This window comes from Ctenocephalides felis, unplaced genomic scaffold (genome assembly GCF_003426905.1).
Source record: "Ctenocephalides felis isolate EL2017-DRISC unplaced genomic scaffold, ASM342690v1 CF-g0.4_SCAFFOLD_03571, whole genome shotgun sequence".
Classification (NCBI taxonomy): Eukaryota; Metazoa; Arthropoda; class Insecta; order Siphonaptera; family Pulicidae; genus Ctenocephalides; species Ctenocephalides felis.
In genome coordinates, this window is record NW_020539725.1 from 43,523,456 (window position 1) to 43,537,685 (window position 14,230).

The 14,230-nt window shown below is 27.5% G+C and overlaps 3 protein-coding genes across 5 annotated transcripts; 2 read left to right on the forward strand and 1 right to left on the reverse strand.

Moving 5' to 3' along the window:
• The first annotated feature begins 3,069 nt into the window (after window positions 1-3,069).
• Window positions 3,070-4,296, forward strand: LOC113385204 (protein Dr1). 2 transcript variants are annotated; one of them, XM_026623030.1, is made up of 4 exons: window positions 3,070-3,112; window positions 3,207-3,312; window positions 3,813-3,957; window positions 4,021-4,296. In XM_026623030.1, exons 2-4 carry the CDS (start codon window positions 3,217-3,219, stop codon window positions 4,290-4,292), a joined length of 513 nt encoding a protein of 170 aa, XP_026478815.1. In that variant the 5' UTR covers window positions 3,070-3,112; window positions 3,207-3,216; the 3' UTR covers window positions 4,293-4,296. The 2 variants fall into 2 exon arrangements, with proteins under 2 accessions (XP_026478815.1, XP_026478814.1); XM_026623029.1 differs by lacking the exon at window positions 3,070-3,112 and having other exon boundaries at window positions 3,163-3,312.
• Window positions 4,297-6,629: 2,333 nt separating this feature from the next.
• Window positions 6,630-7,680, reverse strand: LOC113385239 (peroxisomal membrane protein PEX16). The gene has a single exon (XM_026623072.1). The coding sequence runs from the start codon at window positions 7,638-7,640 to the stop codon at window positions 6,636-6,638; it is 1,005 nt and encodes a 334-aa protein (XP_026478857.1). The 5' UTR covers window positions 7,641-7,680; the 3' UTR covers window positions 6,630-6,635.
• Window positions 7,681-8,106: 426 nt separating this feature from the next.
• LOC113387002 (transformer-2 protein homolog alpha-like) lies at window positions 8,107-12,405 on the forward strand. Of its 2 annotated transcripts, none has more exons than XM_026624763.1 (9): window positions 8,107-8,258; window positions 8,509-8,648; window positions 9,025-9,084; window positions 9,393-9,561; window positions 9,931-10,059; window positions 10,399-10,574; window positions 10,905-10,964; window positions 11,382-11,503; window positions 12,067-12,405. In XM_026624763.1, exons 1-9 carry the CDS (start codon window positions 8,244-8,246, stop codon window positions 12,087-12,089), a joined length of 894 nt encoding a protein of 297 aa, XP_026480548.1. In that variant the 5' UTR covers window positions 8,107-8,243; the 3' UTR covers window positions 12,090-12,405. The 2 variants fall into 2 exon arrangements, with proteins under 2 accessions (XP_026480548.1, XP_026480549.1); XM_026624764.1 differs by having other exon boundaries at window positions 9,393-9,549.
• Window positions 12,406-14,230: the final 1,825 nt, after the last annotated feature.

Here is a 14,230-nt window from a genome sequence, read left to right on the forward strand (position 1 = left end):
TATTTTGTAAACTAAAGTTTACCGCATGCAGTTTATAACAAATTCCGTTTTCTTAGTCATTTGATTTTAATTTCCGACTATAGTACTGAGTATTCCTGCGAGTTCTATTTTGGTATATCATTAGTGATATAATATATATCAGGGATATGATCAACATTGAATTGGCCATCAGATATATGAGCCAAGTTATAGATCTACAAAATTGTATTAAATATTTGCTAAATTAATTTTCTATATATTTTAGTTATCCATATATGTAATTAATTATTACATATAGGGAATAGTTATTAACAAAAATCTGCAACAATAGAATATGTATTATTTAAAACATTAAAATTAGTCTTTATAACAGATCCTATGTTGAACATATTATTTTAAAATAGAATTACACCTAAGTCTGTTTTTACACGGTCTTTTTGTACACGGTTTTGATATAACACGGTTTGAAAATTGAATATTTTTAAATTTTTTACACGAATTTATTCCATTTAGCACGACTTGAAATTTTATGTACCTAAATTTTTTTTGTCAAATTAAATTTTTGCGAAGTATGTTCATTCACAAAAAAGTATTTATGAAAGAAAAAAGTCTGAAACCATCGATAGTATCGATAGTTTGCAAACACTAGCTTAAAGATTTAAGTGAATTCCCCTTTAGCGCGTACAAACAATTTTTACTGGTCAAAGCAAATGTGAATAGCACTAATTTAATTCTTGTTCTTAAAAATTCTTGTTTTTCACCAATTTTAATAGGTTTTAGAGATTAGGAACGAATCACCCATTTTTGTATAAGGTCAATGTCTTTTTTTACACGTTTTTTTTTTTACACGGATTCTTCTGGAACCAATCTCCGTGTAAAAACAGACTTAGGTGTATTTTATTGGAAGCGCATTGTAAAGTTAACACAATACTTAATAATGATCAACAAACAATAATGATAAGATAAATCAACAATTATTTATTTATCACATCTCTGGTATAGATATCAAATATTACAAATTGCACATGGATCGTTCTTATTGTTTTACATTTAATTAAAGGTTATTTTGGAAATGTTTTATAAATCCAGGAGTCATGTCTGTAAAGTTTAATAGAAAATTATTAGACAAATTGTAAAATATAGGAACTAAGTACTTAAATATACTATATATTATGAATAAAATGGTATGTAATATCATAAAGATGATCATTTATGTAATGGGCATTAAAAATCATAATATTTTATAAAAGTTTGTTGATTGATATATTTCACTGAAGTAATTATCTCAGAATGAATTTGTATATGTATATATATATACAGTGTATTTTGTACATACATATATTTATTTTATATATAAAAGGATATGATCATATTTAATTGGAACTAGTGGTTCCATGGTTAACATGTATAGTTGAATGTAATAATTTGTCAAGATTCAAATAGGAATGAAAGAGAGATTTAATCATAAATATAACTTGCATGCAAAGAGAATATCAGTACCATTTTTCTTTCTGATAATCTAATAAAGAATTAAAAAATACATTTGCAACCTATTTCTTCAGTCTGCATTCAGAGAATAGAAGCATAATTATTCTAACTTTTTTTTTCTCAAAAAAATGTAAGCATCAAACTATTGATCCAAACAGGACTGATTGCAAAATGTTTAAATTAGATAAATACAAGAATGAATAATGACCAAAATTAGATTGAAAAATCTAATTTTAAAACTATGCAATGTATAATTATTATTATATTTCATATGTATATTTATAGTTATATGAACATTAATTGTGAAGTTCAGCTTGTATAAAAATGAACATAAAAAAAATAATTGCAAAACCTAAATTTAGTCTAATATTTTCCATATATTTTGTAAAGATATATCCAATTCGGTAGTTTAGTTTATAGTAATTTGGTAATGATAATACTATTGGTAGTTTAATTTTGATGTAACAAATATTTCTAATAATTAGTCAAGCTGGCTGTGGATTTGTGGTGATGAGTGAATATGGATTTATTAGATTGTATGTCAAGTATAGAATTTCTCTGCACTTAATAACAAGTTTTAATCTAAATTTTATCTGTTATTTTCAATAATTAATTACTCATAGCATTATTAGCTTGTGATTAATCTTAATTTAGCCATGAATCATATATTTTTGTATACACTTTCTTTGAAATTAAAATATTTACTTTTAGATTAATAAGTATATATATATGTTGGCAAACAGATATATATATATATATATATATATATATATATATATATATATATATATATAATCATTATATGCTTCTTAATCAAATCTGCATTACTTATACTAAATTATACATTTGTAATATTTTGTGCCAAAATATAAGAAAATATGGGACATCAGCGGACTAAAATGTTACTTTTTGTTTTATATTAATTTTAGTAGGGTGATAAAATTTATCTAGTATAAGATAAAATTTATCTAGTATAATAGGCCATATAGATATAAAAACTCCGTACTTCGGTCAGAAATCAGAAGGTGTGATATTTATAGATACTGAAGATATATCCTCTGTCTATGTGTGTTTAATTCATCAGCGAGAATATTTTCTTAACATCTGTGAATAATGATGGGTTTATATTAAAAGAAGTAAGTAGCTGTTTAGTAAATATTTAAGTTAGACATTGTCGACTTCATTTCCAAGAATTTTTGTAGCTCTCATCCAAACACTTCTAAACACAAATTCCAAAGTTTTATTACTCTAAAACTTTGTTGCAATAAATTACTCTACAAAGATATTATTGATTGATTACATGTGATTTATATATACATTTATTGATGTTGTTTTATATTTTGCTTTGATTTATTATATTGCACATATTTTAGCCAAATAATATAATAAAATATTATTATTTATATTATCCTTAGATTATTATAGTGTTATAATAAATCACAAAAGCATTGCAATGCGAAATTTAAATTAAAAAAATAAACAATGATCATTAACAATTAAATTTGAATGCAATTTAAGCGCGCCTCGTGTTCGCATGTTTCGCTAGCTCTTTTAACGCAAAAGTCTAGAATGTGAATGATCTAAGGTTTATCTATGGTCTAATGTTCTGAATGAAGATTTGTGTATTTGACATCTGTGACAGTTGGTTGGTAAAATAAAATTTTAATTTCAAGACAACAGTGGTATAATATTGCATGTACTTACCAATATACGTATATACTTTAATTAATTTCATTTAGAGATAATTCAATGGATAATCCTAGTGATGATTTATGTCCAGCGCCAAACGAAGATGATGAATTGACATTGCCTAGAGCAAGTATAAATAAAATGATAAAAGAGCTGGTAAGGATCTTAAGTCGTGTTATAAAATTCAATTAATTGCACTATCGTAACAGTCTTTTTCAAAAGTTTTATTCTAAATAAAACACTTTAAATATTCAAAAGTTTTATTCTAAATAAAACACTTTAAGTATGTATGCAATATTCTAAAACAGTTGCAGTATATGAACTAAAAAATTAAAAAAAGTTTACCTACATGATTATTTTCGTTGTGTGAAACAGGATTGATGCATTTACAATGTTTTTCAAATATTGTGTGCAATTAATAATATGTTTTGCGTAATAAAACCTATTTAAATATATAATACAGCTACAAATTATAAAATTTAACGATATATCAAATCGTTTGATATCACCCTATGATTCCATACAAATTATTGTCGTACCATAATCCATCATTTGTAATAATTGTAGTTTGTTGATTGTTATTTATAGATATTTTTAATTGCACATTTTTATGACTTTTCCTGAAAACTTTCTTATTGTTTACATACTTTTTCCAGGTGCCTTGTGTAAGAGTTGCAACCGAAAGTCGTGAGCTAATATTGAACTGTTGCACAGAGTTTATTCATCTAATTAGTTCTGAAGCAAATGATGTGTGTAATCAGCATAATAAGAAAACTATTAGTGCAGAACATGTACTTCTGGGTAATGCATTTATTGTTGTTTTTATGAATGATGTAATGTTATATTATGAATTACTTTTTACAGCTCTAGATAGACTAGGTTTTAGTGATTACAAATTGGAAGCAGAAGCTGTATTGAAAGATTGTAAAGCAGTAGCAGCAAAAAGGCGCAGGCAGAGCACTAGACTTGAAAATTTAGGAATTCCAGAAGAAGAACTACTTCGCCAACAACAGGAACTTTTTGCGAGGGCAAGAGAAGAACAAGCTTTAGCTGATCAAGTGCAATGGCAAACATTACAACAAGCCACAGCACAGCAAACTATGGCATCACAAGATGAAGATAGTGATGATTATTAATCTATTAAGCAACCTAGAGGTAGAAATTTCTCTTTCAAATTTATAATACAATAAGCATAAATTAAGTGCGCAATAAAGCAGTAAAAAATCGTCTTGTTTTGGCCAAATATTTTTAACTCATCAGTAAATTTCTTAACAAGACATACCAAACCAGTCAGAGATTTTTTACAATCCATTTCTCATGATTTACTTCTTCAAATTTATTAATATGAAAAAATGCCTAAAATAATACTTATTTATTTTAAAAATGCTTACATTCAAGTATTGCCATCTTTATTATGTTGACCCTACCAATTAATGAAAATAATTATTTGTGATAATATTTATTTCAAACTGAAATAAAACAATCAAATATATTTAATTATATTTTACATATAAAAATACACCAAACAATTATAATCTATAAATGGAATGTGTATATTATACAAAACGTCAATTTTGACTAGAAAACAAACCCTAAAACCTATGATTACCTATATACTCCGCAATAATAATTACAAATTAGATTAAACTCAAAATGAAGTTATGAGTTACTTTCTTATGTGTACAAAATTGACACAAATTTTATGCATAATTTCTCTTTAAGTTTATATTAGTGTAAATCAAGTATTCTAAATAAAAATATAATATTGTACATTCAGCTTTTAATGCAGTAGTATATATATATATATTGAAATAATTTTATACTCACCCTGTAACGTAATATATATATATTATATATATATATATATATATATATATATATATATATATAATTTTGATGTTGAGATATATGAGTAAGTTCTTGTGGGGCGATGCATCAAAAAATAAAAAGCTAAGATTTATAAATTAATCTTTAATTCCAAACGTTTCAACATTCAATTTAATGTCATCATCAGTGGATATTAATGTTGGTAGGTTACATCTAGGATGTGTACACAACACTAGAAATTAGCACTAATATTTATACATCTAACTTGTCCACACTATAAATTTTTATCATTTTTTGTAAGATGTAAAAAGAAAAATGATAGTTTTATTTGAACAAAAATGTGAGTAACATTAAGTAATTTCTGCCACGACTTGTGAAATGTGCAAGCTCCGAGGCTTTAGACTAAAGCCCTAACCTACCAATGTTAATATCCATTGAATGTAGAAACGTTTGGAATTAAAGATTAATTTATAAATCTTTGCTTTTTATTTTTTGATGTATCGCCCCACAAGAACTTACTCATATATATATATATATATATATATATATATATATATATATATATATATATAGTAGCAAACTTTGTAAGAAAAAGGTCTTTATTATAGTAGCAAACAATTTTAGTCTTGATTTGGCCCTTCTTCAGTGCACACAAAATAATATAACAAGATTTTTTTTTAATAATTACATATTATATTTAAAAAAAGTAAAGACCTTTTTCTTTACTAAATTTGTTTAATTATTGGCTATATATATATATATATATATATATATATATATATATATATTCAATAGATAAGTCCTGGATATTTTCAATATATTGATTGTTTCTTTTCCGAACAGTAAATCCAATAATAAACAATTTGTTTTTTGAAGATGTTTAATACGACGTTTCGGAACTAGGTACGTTCCATCATCAGGTTTATTCTGTCAAATACAATGTTTTTTAAAAATATTGAATAACATTAATGATTATTTCTTTTATACATATAGTCAATTATATATATATATATATATATATATATATATATATATACAGATTAAATCTGTATTGACCATCATTAATTAATGTTATTCAATATTTTTAAAAAACATTGTATTTGACAGAATAAACCTGATGATGGAACGTACCTAGTTCTGAAACGTCGTATTAAACATCTTCAAAAAACAAATTGTTTTTTATTATTGGATTTACTGTTCGGAAAAGAAACAATATATATATATATATATATATATATATATATATGTTGTATAATTCTGAATTTGATGTTGACATATGTATTAACAAAGTCTAGAAATCAGGCATAAAACAATAAAAAACATGAATTTCTTTCAAAAATTTATTTTACATCCATACGTTTAAGCTGTAATCCTAGCCTTCACTCAGTGGAAAAGTTAGTCTAGTTTAACATCAAGATTAACTAATTTTTTGACTGAATGAAGGCTAGGATTATAGCCGAAACATATAGATGTAAAATACATTTTTGAAAGAAAGAAATTCATGTTTTTTATAGATTGTATGCCTGATTACTAGACTCTGTTAATATATATATATATATATATATATATATATATATATATATATAATTGACTATATGTATAAAAGAAATAATAATGATTTGTTAAAATTTTGTTAATGGACCATAAATAAATCAACCAGACCACATATAAAAATATGTTTTCTGCCAATGTGGTAAGTACTGCAATATTGGAACTACAACGGAATTTGCAAAAGGAATTTTGTTACCTATTCCATTTAATACTGAAATGACTGCATCTTTTGTATATCGATCATAACATGGAGATCTCATCAAATACATAAATAACATTAAACATCTTCTCGAAAGTTCAATTCTTTGTTGCTTTGTCAATACTACTTTAGTTTCAGAAGTCGTGGCTTTGGAAAAGAGACGTAAGCTGGAAATATCAAATCCCAGGGATATAAGCCACATTTTCCAAGACTCTGTTCCAAAAGTACGCATAGCAACCAAATGTGCCAATGGCTTTATAATATACAAAGTCTCAGCAGTAGTCAGCGATCCTTTGTTAACCCTGCAATTTCTTTTTTCAGTGCTTTGTGGTGGATTCCATGTTCGGAGCTCTTTTGGAGGTGCTGTGTCAACTTTCCTTAAAATTCGTCCTGATCTTTTCAGAGTAAATGATAAAGTTGGCTCCGATATTACTTGTTCTGTTGTTTCTATTTCTTTGCGACGTTGTAATGGGGGTACAGGAGGAGATTGAATTATTTCTTCATCATAATAATATAATAAAATAAGTCTGCCTAGACATTTATAAATTTGTAATAAGGCAATAACAATCCATTTTGCTTTGTCTCCTAAATAACGTTTAACTGATAATTCAATAAATACTTCACAATATTCAACAGTTGTCAACAATAGTTTCAACTTTGTAACTTCATCAGGTCTGTAATTAATCTTTCTTGATTTATATATTATACGGTCGTTGAACAATACTAAGAGATTAGATAGAGAATATATCAATTCTGTTACTACATTTGAAGTGTTCATTCTTCCCGCAATAAAATAAGAGAGCCATTTTACTATAGTTTCAGCATCATTTACCAAATGCGGATGAGTACTAACCCATTTTTCATAAGATGTGTATAATTCGTACAACGTAATATGCAGAGGCATCATATAAAATTTGTTTATACTGAATTAAATATTTTGTTATTTCATTAACTCATTGTACATTTATAAATGAGTCTAAAGGTCTAATCTATGGGAAGGTACGGCCACAGGTAAAAGAGGTATATACGGTTAGATACGCCATAGAGCAAATACTTTAACTAACAGCTGCCTTAGCGCACTTATTTAAAATGACTAAATAAAAAATAAAATTGAAAAAAATCATTTATTATAATATATTATTGAAAAGTAAACGCCAAATTATTATATTGTCTAGGAGTAAACGCTAAAATTAGCCGACTTTTAGATATAAACATGGTATCTATTCTTTTATCTATGGAATCTATGATAGATTCGATTGAAGCGCCAGTGTTGAAAGCGGATACTTTTTGTAACTACAAAATAAGCGTCAAGAGGTTCTACTCTTTATCTTTTTGATCTGTGTTAATAAATCCGGCATCTATCTAGAAATCGCTACAGTGTGCGTTGCAAACAGGATTACAGTTTTAATTGTAAATGATCGAGTGTAATTTATTATATGCAGTGAATATTGTTGTTTTATTCTGACGTTAAAAACTTTAAAACAAAATAGTTACTAATCCGTACATAACAATGAGCGACCACGAGGTGAGTAAATACCATTTTAATTGCAACAGAGTGCTATTCTTCAAATGAAATAAATTGTTAATTTTAGATAATTAGTTGCATGTATAAGGTATTACAATGTTTGAAATATTGTTTTACTTATGTCATATAATCGCGCGGAATTATCTTGTTTTTTTTTAGTAGGAGACGACGCCATTATCATATTCGTTTGTTTTGTCAATACGATTCGATTCATACTTAATTTTGTTGAATTTTTTGAATCAATTCACAGAGAAGTCTCACGCGTGAGCGCAGTACGGATATGAAAATAGATCATGGCACATCACCTTCTCGTAGGCGTATGATGGGAGAATCCCGTAGTCGTTCACCTTCTGCTCCTGCCATGAAATCTATGAAAAAGAGCTATTCAAGGTTTGTTTTAATTTTTTAATCAATATTATGAATGTTGATGTTGTCAAATCAACATCTGTTATCGAGCATTTTGTCTGATGGCACACTAAATGACTTATAATCTAACCAGTGCTTGCCAATTATATTACCTAGAGGCTTAATTGAAGTAATTCTCAATAAAATCAAGCATATCATTAATTTGCTTTTGTTGTATCACTTGTTGTTATTTAGATGAAATAATGCAATAATGTTATTTTTTAACAATTTCTTACTAAATTTGTAAAATACATTTTGTATGTTGTGCTCAACGTTTGCATATTGCTTTTGTTATGTTTCAATAGTAGATTAATTTTTAGAAGCTTAAATTTTTACTTAAAAATAACATTTTTTGTTACAGGAGTCCAAGTCCAGAAAGGCAACGTAAGAACTCATATCGTGAACGTGAACCCAATGAAAGGTATTACTAATTGTTATATATTTTTCTGAAATATTTGAGATAGCAATTTCTAAATAGCACTGCTGTTTTGATAAATCAGGGAAAGGAATTGTAGTAATTCTGTGTTGGAATGCAAAATGTATTTTAAAAATATTGAACTCACTTATTAATTAGATTAGATCTGATGTTTCAAATTTTAAAATGACATAGTTACTTGATGCTTGTGAATTTAGCATTCCGTATTATCAAATGTTTCAGTAGCAAACTTTAAAAATTTAATAAGAATCAAAATTTAATACTTTTAGTACTAATTAATATTGTTTTGTTAGTAGGCGCAGATATAGAAGTCACAGTAGATCCAGATCGCCTCGCCGTTATAGAAATAGATATTCACATTCAAGATCCCGATCTTATTCTCCCAGGGGAAAGGGTTATGACCGGAGAAGGTCTCATTCCAGGAGTCCAATGTCACAAAGACGCCGACATGTAGGCAGTAGAGTGAGTTTTTTTCAGAAAATTGATTTGTATTTGATTCTTTGAATCTGATCCAAAGCAATTTTTTATCGGAGATAGATGTTTTTTTTTATTTTATTTTTATTTTGTTTCTTGTCTATCTCCCTTTCCCATAATTTATTCAATTTAATTTATATAAATTAGCACTTCATGCTGGCAATTCATATCAATATATATGTCATTTTACATTGGGTTTTATTTTGAAACCTGTAATAGACTCAGCTATTTACGAATGTCAGCAGAACTAGCGCTAATTAAAAATTAATATGTTGTAAATGATAAAGTAACATTAGCCCCATAGTTAAATTAATATTGATTACTTGAGAATAGAGTAATTTAATTTTTCCTCTGCAGGAAAATCCAACACAATCTAGGTGCCTTGGAGTTTTTGGATTGAGTGTGTATACTAGTGAAAGTCAAATAAATCATATTTTTTCTAAATATGGACCAGTGGAAAGAACAGTTGTAGTCATAGATGCACAGGTATAAAAGCTTTTTTTAGAAAATTAATATTTGGTTAAAATTTTAAGGATAGCGAATTTTGTCAGTTATATATAATTTAAAAAATTGTGAAAACTAAATTTTAAATAAAATTTCATCTGACTTGTACTGCAAGTAATAATCCAAATAATACATTTCCCTATTCATTGTAACTAAATTGAGTTCAGAACACTTCAAAAATTTTGAATTTTCTTCAAAAGTATATGATCAAAAGTATATGATTATGTAAAATGAAAGATGCATCAATAAAATGTGCATTATTATTTGAGGGGTGACTATAACTATTCACATTTATTTACGTTTTATATATTTTTATTTTAGACTGGGCGCTCAAGGGGCTTCTGTTTTGTATATTTTGAAAATGAAGAGGATGCCAAAGTTGCCAAAGAACAGTGCTCAGGAATGGAGTTAGATGGTAAAAGAATTCGGGTTGACTATTCTATAACGAAAAGAGCACATACCCCTACACCTGGAATATATATGGGAAAGCCAACATAGTAAGTCATTCATTCGTAAAAATTTTTTACAAATGCTCTGTATAATCGTAATTAATGTGATTCTGATACAATTATGACAAAATGTAAGGCAACTATAGCATTTTGCATTACATGTAAATTATCAGTACAGTAAATTTTTGATGAGTTTTAGAATGGTATCAGTTTCATCTGATTATTATTAAAGGCCTCGTCAAACAAATATTTTTAAATTAACTATACATTAGTGTGTGTATATATTTACATACATATAATCATAAGTACATATGAATATGTGTTTATATGATATGTGATTGTGTAATTTGTAATTTAAGTTTACATTAATTTTTTCAGTGTGTCGGATAGAGGTGGATGGGGCAATAGTCGAGGAAGAGCAAGAGATCGTGATAGAGAGTGAGTAATAGTTCTTAACTTACTGATTTTTTTTTAAATATTTATTAAATTATATATTGCAAATTATTCACATACATAATTCACATTTACATAATGTATTGGCTAATCTTTACTTTCGATTGGTTTTAAATTGTTAAAATCTTAGTAATTTCAGCATATTTTGAAGCTATAGATTTAATAGCCAAATCATAACGCAAATTAAATTCCGTTTTGTGTTGCATAGTAAAAAACTATGAAAAATTATTATTAACTACTAATACACTTTTATACATTAAAAAAGCATCTTGCTAGTAATGTATCTGAATAGGAACATGAATGATGAAATAGTAATTATGTCTATTGACATTTTTAACTAGTTTTATATTTGTTTTGCATTTAATTGTAAAAATTTATAACATTGTCTGCTTAAATTTTTAGTGATTATTATGGAGGTGGACATCGTGGTGGATGGGGTAATAGCTATAGAGACCGACGCAGTCCTTCTCCACATTATAGAAGACGAAGAAGTGGACGTTCACGATCACGTTCCTACTCCCCTCGTAAGTAGTAGTTTCAAAGGTGGCCATAAATTACATGGCATCATTCAATATATTTATTTTTGAATAATTTAATCTTATTAAATGTCGTGTCTTCATACATAAACATTTTATTGTGGTTGATGATAGATTTTTTTTAGGTCTTACGTATTAAAGATATATTATTCAAATTATTATAACAACATTATTTGCAGGTCGTTATTAAAAACTAAAGCAGACACAGGATTATTGCTTGGAGATCTTGCAGCGATATTTTAATAAAATGTTTGTCCTTTATTTATCTTGTCATTTTATTTTAACTACTTCACACATTAAGGACTCACATTATTTTCTTAACCATTGTTTATTCTTTATGTATCATTATTCTTTGTATTTTATGTTATAGAATTTGATTTGTAACTTTTATATGTATTGAAATTGTACAAGTATTACTTACAACGGCCAAGAGATATATTTCATTTATTAGATATGATATGGGGATTACTAGACTTTTATTGGTTAACACTAGATGTGATTTATTGCATTTAAAAAGCCATATTTTAATGAAATTTTTCTTTTTGGAAAAGGTTTTCATGCCGAGTATGGATGAAACTGAAAATTTTATCAAATGTTGCAAGTTTCAAATCAAGCAAAGAATATGATCTCAAAATGTTATCACTCATGCGTGAAGTAACAAGTTTTTGTAGAAGAATGAAATCTCTTAGGGCCTCAAGCTCATATCGAATCCCACGGAATATGAAGAAAGAAACTTGATAAGATGACTGACTATTTAAAAGAATATTGAAGTTGAAGAATTGTCTGAAATTCCAATTCCTGACTTCTTGCTTGATCATATTCTTTACTAATTTTTAACATGAATTATGGCCTTTTTTGACATTCATTTATTGATGACACTTTTTATTACCATGTGAAATGGCAAATACTTTACATTTGTTTATTATAAGCTTAATAGAAAGTAAAACTTTCATTTACTTCACAATTTTGTTGGAAATTCTCAATATTATTGTAGGCTATTAATTTTCTGATACCGTATTTGTAGCTCATACATAAATAAATCAAAAGTAATAATACGTAATTTATTATTTCTTTCCTGTCCACCAAATGAGTGAGAATGGAAGTTTGGTGATTGCTTATATGTATGAGTTCCATGTTTCAATTCGTTTTCAGATCTAATGCTGTCAAATCTGACTTAATATTTAGAGTTGAAAACAGCCAATCGACTTATTATTACCTCAGCAAAAGTTTCTGGTGAAAAGTTCTGTGCGAGAGTGAATTTTTGACACTGGAAATCGGAAATGTGTGTCGGTTTGCTTTAAGATCGTAATCCAGTGAGACAAGCAATGAAGTTTTAAAATTAATTTTAACAAAAATGGATATAAACCATAGGATTGTTTTATTATAAATTCTTACAAATAGTTAAAACAAATACCATATATTGCACCACATCTTTACACAATCATAAATCGAGGCTATCAATAATTTACGAATATTTAAAACTATAAACTGAGATGATAAGTTAGAACTACATTATCAGCTACTACTTCAATATTGCATTATTATCTGCTACATCTATGTGTAGACTACTAATCTCATTTATATTTTTAAATGTTCAAATAACCTGGATTTATAATTGTGCAGTGTATTTGTGTTACTAATTATTATTCATATTTATCTGTAAGCTCTATATGTTTTATATCTAATTTCTCATATTGATTTTAAAACTTTCTAGTTTGTTCTACTGAATGACGGCCTCGACTTAAAACAAAACGTATTGATATATAAAGGCGGAATATCGTTACGGTACTTCCTTTTTGGGCCGGAACTAGTTCCGGCAAAAAAAAATTGTTTTTTTATTTTTTTTTATAATCTTTGGCGAAATGTGACCGTACGTAATCACTGGCGAAGTTTATTGCCTGAATAGGCATAGTTTACCGCCGTAGGACAAATGGATCTGCGGCCAATGCTAATATTTTTTTATAAGTTTGTTGTGATCTAAAATTTCCATATGTGGGTGAAGAAAAATGGTGATAAACGAACAGATTTTTATCTGAAATGTGCACTGCTGGGAAATTTCCATCTTTTCAATGTATTATTATAAACATAGGATTGAATCGAACCCAAACCGGAACCAATCTGCTTGTTTTTACGAACCGGAACTCGAATCGAACCGAACTGAAACTAGTGGGGCGCATGGCATCGTGCCTTAAGGCAAATTGCTGGAACTTTCCGTACCAACATTTTTTTTTAAAAGATTAACATTTTTGAAAATAATTTACTTTGAAAAAATTAGATTTTTGATTTTTGAATTTGATTTTGATTTTTTTTAAAAAAAATTAGAAGATTGAAAAAAGATGTTCAAAGCAATCGTACTGCTTTAACTGTATAGAGACGAAATATAGAAGCGCGCAGGCCCCGCGTCGCCGTCTAACGGATAAACATTGGTACGGAACCCATATGAACCCATACGGAATGTAAACAAAATTTATACTTATTGTTAAATCTCTATAAAATATCTGATAATTTGATGTGCATATGTCTAATGATCATTTTTGACCGCAATATGGCATCTTTTTTCACTTTTTTTTTACTAGATCTCCGAAACCGCTCGACCTGCCTTCATAAAAATTTGATCAAAATGTTTTTTTTTAATTTACTAATATCGGACGCTCCGTTCTCTTAAAAAGTGAGTTACCGTTTGTGTCACTTTTTGCCCCGTATCTTCGAAACGGC

Coding starts and splice junctions, on each gene's coding strand:
- LOC113387002 (XM_026624763.1), top strand. Junction 9,085..9,392: donor GAACGTGAACCCAATGAAAG/GTATTACTAATT, acceptor TTGTTTTGTTAG/TAGGCGCAGATATAGAAGTC. Junction 9,562..9,930: donor GCCGACATGTAGGCAGTAGA/GTGAGTTTTTTT, acceptor TTTCCTCTGCAG/GAAAATCCAACACAATCTAG.
- LOC113385204 (XM_026623030.1), top strand. CDS start 3,217: ATGGATAATCCTAGTGATGATTTATGTCCAGCGCCAAACGAAGATGAT. Junction 3,313..3,812: donor ATAAAATGATAAAAGAGCTG/GTAAGGATCTTA, acceptor TACTTTTTCCAG/GTGCCTTGTGTAAGAGTTGC. Junction 3,958..4,020: donor TGCAGAACATGTACTTCTGG/GTAATGCATTTA, acceptor TACTTTTTACAG/CTCTAGATAGACTAGGTTTT.
- LOC113385239 (XM_026623072.1), bottom strand. CDS start 7,640: ATGATGCCTCTGCATATTACGTTGTACGAATTATACACATCTTATGAA.